Source organism: Nylanderia fulva, unplaced genomic scaffold (genome assembly GCF_048542155.1).
Source record: "Nylanderia fulva isolate GAGA-0341 unplaced genomic scaffold, ASM4854215v1 Scaffold18, whole genome shotgun sequence".
Lineage (NCBI taxonomy): Eukaryota > Metazoa > Arthropoda > Insecta > Hymenoptera > Formicidae > Nylanderia > Nylanderia fulva.
Genome location: NW_028190055.1, coordinates 2,635,533 through 2,649,770, shown reverse-complemented (window position 1 = coordinate 2,649,770; position 14,238 = coordinate 2,635,533). Strand labels below are relative to the sequence as shown.

General features: G+C 39.1%; 1 protein-coding gene across 4 annotated transcripts in view; it reads left to right on the top strand.

Annotated features, from left to right (window-relative positions):
- ptc (protein patched) overlaps nucleotides 1-14,238 on the top strand; it is a 60,614-nt gene that overhangs the window by 25,923 nt on the left and 20,453 nt on the right. For all 4 annotated transcript variants that reach the window (XM_085481485.1, XM_029322521.2, XM_029322513.2 and 1 more), the window contains one exon: nucleotides 7,183-7,375. In XM_085481485.1, the coding sequence (XP_085337611.1) occupies nucleotides 7,183-7,375 (193 nt within the window). The remainder of the gene's footprint in view (nucleotides 1-7,182; nucleotides 7,376-14,238) is intronic.

Sequence of the window (14,238 nt, the reverse complement as noted above, 5' to 3'; positions counted from 1 at the left end):
GCCAGGCCTCGCGAACTTTTTGCTCGCGATAGTCGCGCTGGGTGGCCGCACGAGCGATTTCCACATCGCGGATGTACCGGGTCGTCCCGTTGAAATCGATTACATCTTCATTAGGATCGACTTCGCGAATTATCGAATCATCATTCTTAGCGTTTTACAAAAACCGGCTACAGTTTTATTAGAAAATTATTAAAGTATCCTTATTTTCTTTGCAGAGTAATTTTTTTCTCTCTTTTTTTTTTTTTTTAGATTAAGAGATCGAAAACTTTCGCGAACAGTTATACTATCATATCGTAAGATCAACGAATTTTAGTTGGATAAAGACTTATTAATTAAATGGTATTTTATTCAGTAAACACAGTTTGTTTAGCTTGATCTTGTATACGATTTATTTTTGCTGAAGAAACTGACGGACGCGGCTCGCCAATTTGACATCGTCCGACGAATGATCGTCCCCGATATAGAGCGAAAGGATTTTCGGAGATTCCTCGCGCGCGATTGCACAATCGAGCAGAGACCGATGAAGCGATGACAGTCGGGATGAGCTCGGGACAAAGAGACGAAAATTCGAGGTCGACGCTCCACTTTTCTTCTCGACGACGAGGCGGCTCTCGGCCGCAGAAGAGAATGAGCCTCTTCGTGCTTCGCGTTTATGCCGAATGAGTCAGTGAGTCAGTGGCCCCGGCCTCCACAAGGCGAACGCGCGCGTGTGTGCATATACTCGTATGCGGCCTCTGTTTCTTTCTCTTTCTATTTTTTATTCTCTTTTCTCTCTCCCTCCACAAGAAGGGAGACTGACTCTCTCAGCAGGATTTATGTGCGGGGATGATAATGGAACGTGATGAATTAGTTTCGTCGGGGAAATATCGAGGGATATACGTGCATGTATGCATGTGTGTGCATGGAAGTGTGGCATATGTTTCTTTGAAAATTATGCTATCACTCTATTTTCATATACCTTCATCTCCCGCGAGCCGACTTCATTTTCGAGCAGTTTGCTCGATATTAATACGCTGAAAAGATTATTTATTGAATTCGGAACAATTTTAATACTGTCTTATAAATAATTTATGTGAAATTAATAATATTGATTTAATGTGAAAAATATTTCTTTCTTTCAAATAAATTATTTATTAGGCAGTATTGGGATAAAATGTATTAATTTAATAATTTTTTTCATAACAATTTTTAATACTGTCTTATAAATAATTTATTTGACATTAATAATATTGATTTAATGTGAAAAATATTTCTTTCAAATAAATTATTTATTAGGCAGTATTGGAATAAAATGTATTAATTTAATAATTTTTTTCAGAGTCTACAGTTTTATCGTTTCTATTTTATTATATTGAAACTTTCAAAAATACTTTGAAAAATATTACGTTCAATCTATCAGACGCGAAAGTTATTTTGTAAATCTTCCCGTTGTGCAAAAATGCTTTGCATATCGGATGCACGTCGATTTTTTGATTCGCATCAGATAAAAAAATGCGACGATGCAGTTTCGCTTTTAACGATTCGCAAACACGTTGATTTATTCCGGTGAATCGATTTATTCTCATTGAGAATGTGCAACTCGATCGCGTCGGATCAACCTTGGCCTTGCGTCGCATGCCTTCGCGGCCTCTTCCCCCTCAAATGTTTACAAAATACGTGGATCCGTTATCACCGTCACGTCACACATACGCGCGCGCACGCCAGAGTTCATTTACTCCAATTTGTTTATGTTCACCAGAGACGACACAGCCACGTGTACTGGCCTCGACCTGCTGTACCACGTCTGCGAATGCGTGCGTACGCAGAAAGGACGTCGTTCTTGACTCGTATAATTAAGTCTTCTATTTCATTTTCAATCAAATTATTTATTTCAGCTTCTTCAAAATTACGCCGATCATCTTGGAATCGCGAGCAAACACTAAAATTCTTGCCTGATATTTTTAAATAAAAAGATATTTCGATGAAACATTACTTTAGATATAGCTTTAACATACTTTGCAAATAGACCAAAAATAATTTTTTTTTCTTTATGATCAACAGCTGTAAAATAATTGTAATACGCGAAGTCCATCTGCTCTTTGCACGTGCGCAGTCATTCCGCGTGTTTCATCAAAATATCTTTTCATCCATTTTACAATGATTTCCAACATGACCGCGGCGAGGAGTCTTTAATTATAAATATATAAATATCTTTCATACACACAAACGCACTCGATTGATACTAGTAGAAAATTGTCGGGTCCCTAAAATATCGAATCTCACTTCTGGTATATTTTTTTATGAAAATAAAAAAATATTTGTGAATTCACAATTATATTTGAAAATAAAAGAAAATGTTATATATTCATAAAATAAAATTCCAAAGGAAACGCACTGTCATCAGGGGTCATCGTCATTAACGACTCAATAGAGATGACTCTCTGGCGACGTTTCCGAAGGAAGAGGAGTCTTAAATAAATACATCGTCTCCGGGACTACTGCTACCGACCGGTCCGAGGGACGATTAGCTCATAAAGATCACGATCGGAGATAAACGTAAAATTTGAGCGGCACGGAATAGCGTATACGAGCGCACTATTCCGTAATCTGTGTCTTAATTTCTGGCAGCTTTGAAAGCGGCCATCGTTGTCGGTGCGGCCCACAAGCCCACAATACCGGGCATTCACGCACGCGCGCTTGCGCTTGCGAGCGTACGTGTGTGAGATTAAAGGGCGCCGACACTACGTGTGCGTGAGAGAGAAACTTCCAACACTAATAATACCTACGAGAGGATGGAGACGTGCGGCGCGCGCACCGCCTTGAAGGCGACCCGTGGAAACTTGTCCACGTACAAGGTGTTCCAGAATCACCGAATGTCAAAAAAGGAAATTCGAGAGAACACTCGACTGCAAATACACTCTTTTTTATTAATTAATCGATTTTTTATTAATTATAATCGAAAAATAACAGTGTCAGGTTTTTTGTTCAGAGAATTTCAGAAGATCAAAATTAATTTTTTTATGCGGGCTATTAATAATCCGGCAAACGTGAAATTAATATAAAAATTAATTGCAAGTACCTTATCGGAGTATGAGATATTTGATGAGAATAATTTAACTAAATGTTTAATATAATAATAATAAAGTGCATGAGATAATTTCCCTCTTTTAAGTTTTGTCTCAAAAAAGAGAATAGGAACTCTTAATTTGTGCATTGCTTGAGAAGATGCTGTGTTTCTAAGATACTCTGTATACAGTGTAAATCACGAATCTGGGTCGTCTCTCTTTCCTCGGGAAAAGATGAGACGAATAGAGTTTAATTCTATTTTACCTAGAAGTTCATCCCTCCTTGTGGCTGGAGCAAATGCGGTTTTTCTTCTTTTACGTAAAAACGTACACATTAACACACACGTATGTATTTGAAGCTTATTTATACACGAGAAGCTCAACATTTTTTCTTTCTTTTACTCCAATATTTCCAAATACATTTTTGTCTTCTACAATAGAATGATTTACAACGATTCTGTCGTCAAGTCCTGATTGAAACGTTACGAATTTTTTTTTTTTGCCACTTCGGAAGGAAAAGGCAAGGAAAATGAGTCATTATCTAGCATTATTTGTGAGATCAGACCCGAGTACAGGTGCTGATCGATTTTATGAGCTTTTCCATAGTCCCGAATTCTTGTAAAACGCCGGGAAAGTTTCACGCGTCGTCAACGCGTGAAAAATTACAAAAAGACACCGACCGTCACGCTTTTCCTGAAATTACCTCGAGTTGCCGATCGGCAAAGGACATCCGATGAGGAGTGCGCCGGGCTCCGATGCGTCTATATAAGGGATCGGTCCGTCCCTTTTCATCCTTGCTGAAGGATGTAACGCCCACACGACCCGGCGTCGCTCGGACGTCTTTCATCTTCCGTCCATCGCGCTTGTCCTCTGTGTTATACCTGTGGCTTCCGTTATATACACGTATAAGCTTTGAATAACATTCAAGACTCTCAATTTTGTTACAAGATCGTTCGAAAGTCACATATCTCTCTTCCGTATTTCTCCCGAGGCATCTATACACATATTGAGGAGGCTACTTTTCCACGTGGAAATTTTTCAAGCTCTCTCTTCGGTTTGGATTTCCCTTTCGACAGTTTTTTTCAAAACATAATTCATTTTTCATATATAAAAATTAATTCTAAGAGATTCAAAAAATCTGGCATACGGAAAGGACATTTTTCAAGCTCTCTCTCTATCTCTCTTCGGTTTGAGTTTCCCTTTCGACAGTTTAAAAAAAAAAAAGCTTCTCTTTATTTTTTACACTTGCAATTATTAGTCGCCAGAAACTTTTCTGAACTACTAATGAATTCTGATTATAAAAGTAAGGTATGGCATAGGGAAAGGAATCGTGAACGAGGTTCGAAATGTACATATATAAGCGAGAAAGAAGGTATATTCGCGCGATGATCAACATCTCTCGAAAGCTCATCGGTACCAAGTTCGACCTTTGAGTTTCCCTTTCGGATAGACATAACCGTGGAATTCCTCGGTCGATTAGAGCGCCGGTCCGGATCGAGTTTCTTGCCACGACACTTTCGAGCCGTACCTACCACAAGAACCTCTTGGTTTATCCCAGTACCGCATGAGTTACGTGCACGCGCATACCAAGTATCCTGCGGAATTCACGTGACTAAACAGAAATCGCAAAATATGTTAATTTGCTCTTTTTCCAAAACAATTGGTATCTTCGCAACGAATAAAACCAAAATATTAGCCATTAAAAAGCATCGTCTCATTTTGCGTTACCATTGCACTTTGCGCTTCTATTGTACGAGTATATTAGGATAATTGGTGGATGATAAGGTATAAAAGATCGCAACGAAAGTAGAGACGAAGTAGAGGCGAAAAGAGACCCGACAAAGAGACGAGGATAAGAGTGTTCGAGTGGTCGATCGGGCTCGTCTCTCTTTCTCGAGGAGAAACACTTGTGGAGGAGAAACGAGTCGATCTCTCGAGGGAGAGAGAGAAGCGATCACCGCCGCGCTTAACGAATTTATGTTACTTGTACTTTTAATGTTTTTTATGGCGCGACACGAGCTGCGCCGAGAGATAGCAGACAGCATAACAGGATCTTATGTCAACGACGGTGGTCTCCGCGCCGCGAGCTTGTAATATGTAGATACTGCCCAACCGCCGGCAGAAACCCCATAAGGCCCGCGGTGAGAGAGACCACTTACGGGAAAAAGAGGGGAACCGTCTTTGTCCCTCTCTTTCACCTTCCTCGTTTCTTTCTCCCGGGTGCGTGCGCGCCACCGCACGTGTGTGTACGTACATGTGGACGTTATATAGACGTCTCGAGAGCGACTCGTGGCGTCTCGACTTCCTTTTACTTCTTCTTCTTCTTCGTCCTTTCGGTTTCTTTCTCGAAACGGTCGGTGAAAATACCGGTGTACGCTCTCTCGCCAATATACAGGGTGTCTCGTGCAACGCCTAGACCTTCATATCGCTAGACGTTTTATTTATATTTTATTTGTATATTTTTTTATGTCGAATAATTTTTAGGAAATTTATTCGAAATTATTTTTCAAGAAATTTTCATCGAAAATAACAGTATTATTTTTTATTTGGTAATTTTCAGAAAAATATTTCTTCATAATAGTAATCTGTCACTTTTTCCATCGCGCATATAGTTCTCTCTCGATTTTCTTTGCCCTATTTTAAATATACATATTTATGTGTACATATACATATTTTATACTCTATATATACATGCAGTACCCTTTATACTATAAAAATATTTTTTTAACAGATGAGTCTTATTAAAATTAATAAAATTTTATTATAATATATTATAATAAAACTAATCTGTTAAAATAATTGTAAAATAGCGCGGTTTTGTTGGAGTATACGCGCGAGCTGCAGCATAGTAATCGCTTGATCTATGCATCTCTCGGAGGAAAGCTTCGGGGGGGCAAAAGTCAGGCGGAAACGCAGCGCAGCGCAGCATCGCATCGGAGCGCGCGTAGCGCGGTGGGCCCCGCGTGTTGTTAGCGGGCCCCTTCGCGGCGCGCCATGTGGCGGACGTGGATTGTCCGCGCGTCTAGAATTACCCCCGGGGCCCGTGTAGCCGCAGGCCCGCGCCAAGAGAGTTAATTGGCTGGAAAACCTTGCTATCCGATACTCGACGCGGCTACCGCCCCGAGATACGTGGCCCCGCGTAATCCATATTTTCATCTGTCAGCCGTTGCGCGCGCGTATATATATATATATATATATATATATATTGCGCCTCTCTCTTGAAAGATAACTGTACCTCGCGGTGTGCGAAAGGCGGCGCGTTAAACAGATGTGACGAGTAAGAGGCGACTTTTTAGACTGACGCGTATAATTTGATTTTTTTTTTTTTTTTTTTTTTTTTTTATTTATAATTTTATTCTTGTACGAATAATTAAAATTTTGGCAAAATTATTACAATACCATTGATTGTCATTGTTGTTTATCACAGATCAGTTGCCTGTTTATTATCGAACGAGAAAGATGAGACGAGGAAGAACCAGCTCTTTTCGCACAATCGACTTCTCTCTTTTCTTTTCTTTCTGGATTAGACATCTCTCTTCCTCCTCCCACCTCGAAAGATAGGTATTGTTGCGGGTGGTCCATGGTACATATTGTCAGAGCGGCCACCAGGTAGTGTGGCAGCGTTGCCGTTCGCAATGTTGCAAGCCTGGCTTTCCCTCTCTCTCTCTCTCTCTTCACCCTTTCATAAAGCCCGGCTTCTTGTATGATCACTTCTCTCTTCATCTTTTCTCCCTTTCTGTATTTCTTCTTTTTTTTTCTTTTGATTTTATTAAGCAGCCGCAACCTCGCTCTAAAAGCTCCAACTATTCTCAATCTGCTTTCTCCCCTCTTTAGTGTTTTCGCCACTTGTCATTCTACAAATCTACCCGACGAACTTAAAAGCCTCAGTGCGCTTTTATACCCTCGCGTTTGCGTCTGTGACGGATGCGTTCGCTAATTTTTCCCAGAAACCAGCTGCATCAGCTGTCAGATAATTTCATCATTTCAAACTTATCTCGAAAGATGAATAATAAAAGTACGCTCCAGTTTCTTAAATAAATAGTTCGAACCTTTTGAGATTGTTCTCTGTAGTCGCATCGGTACCATATCATTTTTCCATGTACAACATCACGAGTCTCTGATCTTTTCTTTCTTTCAGGGGAAGGCGGAAGGGCAGAGGTCAGCGGTGTGGATCAGGGCGCGATTGCAGGATCAGCTAAGTCAGCTGGGTTACTTCCTGCAGAGGCATGCGGGAAAGGTGCTCTTCGTGGCTGTTCTCGCTCTGGCCACCTTCTGCGTCGCCCTGAAATCCGCGCAAGTCAACAGTAAGGTCGATCAGTTGTGGGTGCAGGGTAAGTGTGATTATATGCACTCTATTCTCTTCCTTCAAGGGTGCTCTTTAATGATCGTTACAATGTGTCACGATAAAAGCTCCATTCGCGCGTGTTGTGTTCCGTCGTTGAAGTGTATTTATAGGGGGATTAAGATAACGGGGATACAAAACATACAACGAAGAAATAAGAAACATTTTCCACGTCTTCGTATGCGGAGTTTTTATATTTTATTTTGTGTAATAAATGTCTAGATTCTTTTCATCGCGCTAAAAATGAAACATTTCATCAAGAAAAATGTTTCTTCATCACAAAATACATTTGCTGATATTTCCGTAAACAAGTGATCCGATGGTCACGCGATTAAATTATTAGTTGTATATAAACTTGTCTGAAATGCGTCGATAAAATTTAGCAACCGGAAGGAAACGAATCGACGTGAGAAAATCGCATCGATTATTCCCATAGGGGACGCTCGATTTTGTCTCCCTTCATTTGCCAGAAGCGAGACCGTAAATTTTCACGGCGCGCGGCGTGGAAAACGGAGGGAGGAAGCAAGAAAGACAGAGAGAGAATAAATCGTCCGCGGGGGGGGAGGGGCAGAAAGGGGGGAGGGGGGAAGCAAAAAAAAGAAAGATACGCGTTGTGCTGGCAAAAAGAGGGAAACGACTCGAGCGGAATCTTCCCCACCACGCGCTACATTAGTTGCACGCTGGGTGGCCCCTCTATATTTATCCATGGCCCGAACGTTAATTCGAACACCCGTTGCTAACTTATATGTGACAGCGCGAACGAGGGCGGTCGTGAGGAAAAGTCTCGGTTTTACTTCTATTCCATTTGCATAACGCAATAGCGTCTGATCGATCACAAATATAGTTCAACTCGAGGTCTTTCGGTGGGTCTTCCCGGCGAGAATTTTCTCGCGGAACTTACCCTGAAAATCATGGTAATCGTGGGGCAATATATGGTATTGGAAGAATTTTATTAAGTTTCATCGCAATAAAAATAATAGAACACATATTTTATATCTTATTTTGTGGTAGAAATATTAATCAGACAAACTCTTACACAATTCTTTCAATACTATATTGTCCCATGATTATCATGATTTTCAGGGTAAATTCTAAGAAATAATTCTTCGCCACTGGGAAACGGATTAAGAAAATCTCACATTTCATTGAGGATTTTTTGCAAAAAGATTAATTATATTTTATATAAATTATTTTATTTTCACATGTCACAGCACACATCTACTTTGAAGGAAAAAATTCGTTTCTAAAATGTTTATATACTAATGCAGCAAACTATATACAAATAATACATGCAGTAACGAGAGATTGATATAAGTAAACATTTAGCGCGTGAAATAAGATATATGTACGTCGATTAGTTTTGGAAGAATTGAGATGTGCTCTTTTATGCTCGAATTTCTCGTTAACGTACATTCGCGCCGCAAATTGACGGAACATTCCGTTCCGTCGGGGCTATAGAGAGAAGTTGATGTCACGGGTAACTGTATATAGAGATTCTTTCGTTGCGCTCGACTTGGCACGAAGAAACGCCAAGTCGTGTCCCGGTTTTCGATCGGAGGGAAGATATTACATTGGACCTCCTAGATCGTGTCGTCCGAGGACTAATACGTCCTCGAGCAACGTTCCACGTGACATTTCACCCTGTCAAACTTCACACCCGACACGAGTGTTTTTTAATACGTAATGTACCAAATTTCACAATTTTCCAACTTTTTTCTCAATTCCAGAAATTCCAAGAATTTTTAACGACGGATTTTCATGTAATATATTTTTGAAATTTCGTTGAAACCTGTTTATTAGGGAATTGATAAATTGGAGAGGAATTGATATACGTTGAATGATATTTTTTTTTATGACGGAATACTTTGACACTTTACGCGCCAAAATTTTGCGGCGATTCTCGTTTCTCGGAAGCACGTTTCGCGCGTAAAAGCACGATTCTTTCCATCTTTCACGAGCGTTGAACGATCGGTATGCGCCCGATCGGTTCCCGCAACTACGAAAGTCGCAACCCGATCGCCGTTGGCAATCACGGCGATAAACCCGCCGCTGTTAAGGATTTATAAGGATCGTTAAAGGAGGCGCGGAACGCGTTGGATTTGCGATCTTGGCCCGAGGCTCGAGATCTTCGTCTTTCGATTTTTTTTTCTTTCTTTTTTTTTTTTTTTTGCGCCATTGTACGAATGTGCGGCTCAACAACCTTCGAGGAATTTATATTATTTTAATCATATTGCATAATACGATTTACGTGTACTGGTATATCATACACACTGTTACGTGACTTTTGCGTAAATATAACATAGACGTACACAGAGAGAATTTTCTCTTAGAATTTATCCTGAAAATCATGGTAATCGCGAAGCAAGTAAAAATATCCACCACAAATATCTACCGCAATAAGATATAAAATATGTTCGATTAATATTATTTTATTGTGATAAATATGAATCAAGGAAGCTCTTATAAAATTCTTCCAATACCATATATTGTTCCACGATTACCATGATTTTCAGGATCAATTTCAGCGCAAAATTATATTAATCTTTAATGAAATTAATTTTTAAATAATAACTTAAGGCTTATTTTTCTTTGAGAGGTATTTTAAGATCTAACATAGTATTTTTCCTTGAAAAGGATTGAATTAAATGAGAAAATATATTAACTATTTAAAATCACATCGCAAATCAATGATCAGCGATGAAATATAGAGATGCAATAATTGGTTGAGCGATAAAATAACGAAACGTTACGATAAATTCGCTAAAATTGGCGTCGAGAAAATAATGTTTGCAATTGAGGGAGCATCGGCGCCCGAGGGGTCAATCGTTCGATTATTTTCTTTCTGCGTACGGTAGCGATTTAAATCATCCCTTGATTGTACGGGTGGAAAGGGGGATGCAATCATCGTCATCGTACGCGCGCGGCTCGATCGTCCCTTCTGACAATGAGAAGACTACGCCCGCATGTTCCGACCATGAATACGACGACGCGAGTCACCTCACGGATATCCGGTATCGGATAGAGGCTCGCGCGCATACGTCGTATAGCCCCTGCCTTTGCTGGAGGTGCTGTATCCGTTTAACGTCGCCTTCGCGCCTCGCATAATTCTTCCACTACTTTTCTGCATCGGTATCTCGCTAAATAATCCCACAGACGTATTCTCTTTTTCCCTCTCGCCAAGAATGTGCCTGATCCTTAGGGTCCCATGTTAAACTTTATTCGCATAGATAATATTAGACAAAAGAATTTATACCTATATGTCTCTTTTGCACATTTCATCTGAATTTTAGAAACTAAAATATTTCAGGTATTTTTTAGTACTCTCTAAAATGATTGTATTTAATTGTCACACGGAGAGAATTTTCTTTGAAAATTTATCCTGAAAATTATAGTAATTGCGGAACAATATATGGTATTGAAAGAATTTTTGGTAAAGGTTTCCTCTGATTAAATATTTATCACAATAGAAAATGTTTAATAATGTACATAGTAAAATTAATCGAACATATTTTATATCTTATTGTGATAGATATTAATATTTTTCATTGTGGTAAATATTAATCAGAGAAACTCATAAAATTCTTCCAATACCGTATTGTTCCACAGTTACCATAATTTTCAGGATAAATTTGAAGAGAAAATTTTCTCTGTCTATATGATGTATAAATATTTAGTAAGTTTGAATTGTATTATGAATTATTGGAAATTCGAAAAAATTTTCCAGAAATGATATGGAAAGGGAGAGTTCGTAATCGTAAAAGAACATTCGACGTCGAACACAAGTATGTCTGTGACACTTATCGTTAAGGGAGCCGAGCAACGAGATCGATGAATGCAACTGCAACATCCGGTGCTGCAAAGCGTCAAGTATCGGTTTTCAATCACCTGCTCACTCGTACCTATACCTATACGAGCACTTCGTTCCGTCAAATTCTTTGTGCTATTCTCGAGGTGAGAGAAACGGAGCGGTTTGAATTATTAATATTGCTGCGAAAAATATAATATCGTCTCTATAAAAAAAGATTGATTAGAACAAAAAATCATTTAGAAATATTTTGAAAATTAAAGAAAGTCGCGCGTACCGTTTTCTATTAGTATTAATTGTGTTGCAGCCTAAAAAATGTAATATTGGAAAAAATAAATGTGGGGCTGCGCGAAATATTTATTAAGAGTATTTCCAGAGAAACGAGAATATATATATAAATTGTTTGCCTTCAATAAACATAAAATCGCCGTTCGTTCGAGGAAAAAGATTCTTGCTTCGAATCGTGAAATCCGTGAATTCCACAATACACAAACGCGATTGCCGGAAGGTTAAGCAGAAACGTGAATGGCACACGCGCCAATATATCCGTTCTCTTCTTTTTCTCCACTCGGACAAAACTGCGTGTGGCGGGAAGCGTTTAGCATTCACAGAGAGGAGACTGGAAAAAGACGCGAATAGCTTATTTTATCTTTTATCTCGGATAAAAGAGCAACAATACGTACAGGACGTTTCAAGAAAAATTAATTTTCCCAAAATGTACAAAAATTTTATTGTCATTTATTTCCGAAATATAGCGCTTTCTAAATCACGCAATGATCGAGAAACTAATCTGTTTCTTTTTTCTTCTTTCAAGGAATTAAAATTTTATTTCTTCTGCGATTAAAAATGAATTAATCCGTCTTCAACTTTGCGGATTATTATTTATACTTAATATCTATGTGTTTATTTAAAATTGCCATAGATGCAATTAAATACTTGGAAAGAAATATATAGATTATTTTTGTTTAATTAATGTACGCGCGAATAAATAATTTATGAAATATTAAGAGAGAAATGCAAAGTGATAAAAAAAATAAAAATAGAAACAAGTAAATGTTCCGTAATTATACGGTTCTTTCTCGACATTACCATCCATTACGTAATTAATTTTCTTTTACACAGTGTACATCTCTGTTATTTGTAAACTCGGTCTTATCGCACTACAGAAAATGTCTTGTAGCAACGCGGCTGTAGGAAAGATTGCAACCTATAAATTACAATTTCTTCGTAACACATTCATTATAGACATCCCTCATAAGTCTCATAACACATTCATTAGGACATAATTTGCATTCGCGGCCGCTAACTACAGGATGCAAGGTCGAAATGAGAAAACTAGGAGACACTGGTCAACCGGTCTCTCGAGCGTTTTAATATATATATATGACTTCATTCAGAATTAGAGCCGATGTGAAGAAATCATACAGCGGAGCGACTCGACACGCCGCACCGAGCGGAATTATCGGCGTGCTTAGGTGCATACAGGGTGTCCTATCCTTAATTTTCATCTTTAAACACTAGATTTAGGAATAAACAAAATTATCCTTCTCTGCACCGAGAGAATTTTCAATTTACCTTGAAAATCATGATGATTGTGGATAATCATTATGAAATATTGGAAGAATTGTATAAAAGAGATTAATATTCATCACAATAAGATATAAAATATGTTTGATTAATTTTACTATGTATACATAATCGGAGAAACTCTTATAAAATTCTTCCAATACCATATTAGTATTGTCCCACGATTGCCATAATTTTCTGCGCAAATTCTGACAGGTATAATTGAGAGAAAGCCAAGAAAACTGATTGGCAAATCATCGGCTAATTAACGTGTCTCGGAAAAAGGCGCGGCTAGAGTAAAGAAACACTCGGTGTATACATTAACCACCCCCGAGCGGCAAACTGAAGTTCCGATGTCTATAATATCCGCGTGCGATATCGTCGCGCGCGCGCGCGTGCGCGTAGCGGTCCACGCGCGTGCAACAATGTGTACAGCGAGTAAACAGAAGATGAGATCCTCTGTTTATACGGCCGGTCGACCGTCCGTCCGTCGGTGCAACAACAACAGATTCCTGGTGGGTCTTTGGACGACGGTCTCTTCCAGCTCACTCTCGCCGGCCTTTCTCGCTCCGTTCTCCTTCTCGCGTGCAGTTCTCTTTTGCTCTTTTTCTCGACCTCTCTCTTTCTTCCAATCTCTCTCGGAGATCCTCTGTCTCTCTCACCTCTCTCTCGCCCACTGGAAGACACGGAGGCCTAATGAAGATGTAAGCACTCGGGCCGGCCCTCTCGTGCACGGTCGTGCTTTCGTCCTCCGTCCGTCCTTGTCGCACTAACGCGACAAGGCGGCTTCCTTGGCCCTGTACAGGTCGTTCCAAGTGCGTCAACTTGATGGGGCTACTTTTCTCTAGTTTCTCATACTCGATAAATTGTCATTTTCTACGCCGCGGACTTCATTAATTCTATCAATCGAGTTTTTATACATATAATATATTTTTATACGTAATATAATTTGAAAAGATATTTACAGAAAAATATATTTTTCTTTTTGTCTAATTTGATATAATAATAAATTAATTTAGCAATAAATAATTTATGTCGAACTTCTGTCTCTTCGAAGTTTCATCGGCTCTTTAATGGAGAGTTCCTGAGATTTTAAGTAACATTTTTCAAAGTCTCTTTGGAATTCGGAATTCGGACGCGTAATCCTCTCGGGTTTTCCTATGGGATTAAGATTCGCCCTCTCGTCTATTGTAAGGGGACAACATAAACATCCTCCGAACACAGCGGGGGTTGTGTTTACCTAAACCCGTTAAGGAATACAAGATTAACATCTAAGATAACGGTCAGAGAAAACATATTTATTTGATTTTGGGATTATACTTGTTTAAATACCTGCCAAATTTTTCTCGATAATAATTGCGAACATGCGCAAACCTATAATATTTTAATGAAAGCGAAATACGAATACGGCAAATAGGCTGATAATACAAGTAAATTGATACCTTCATTGAATCGGCAGATCGAGTACGTTGAATAAATGG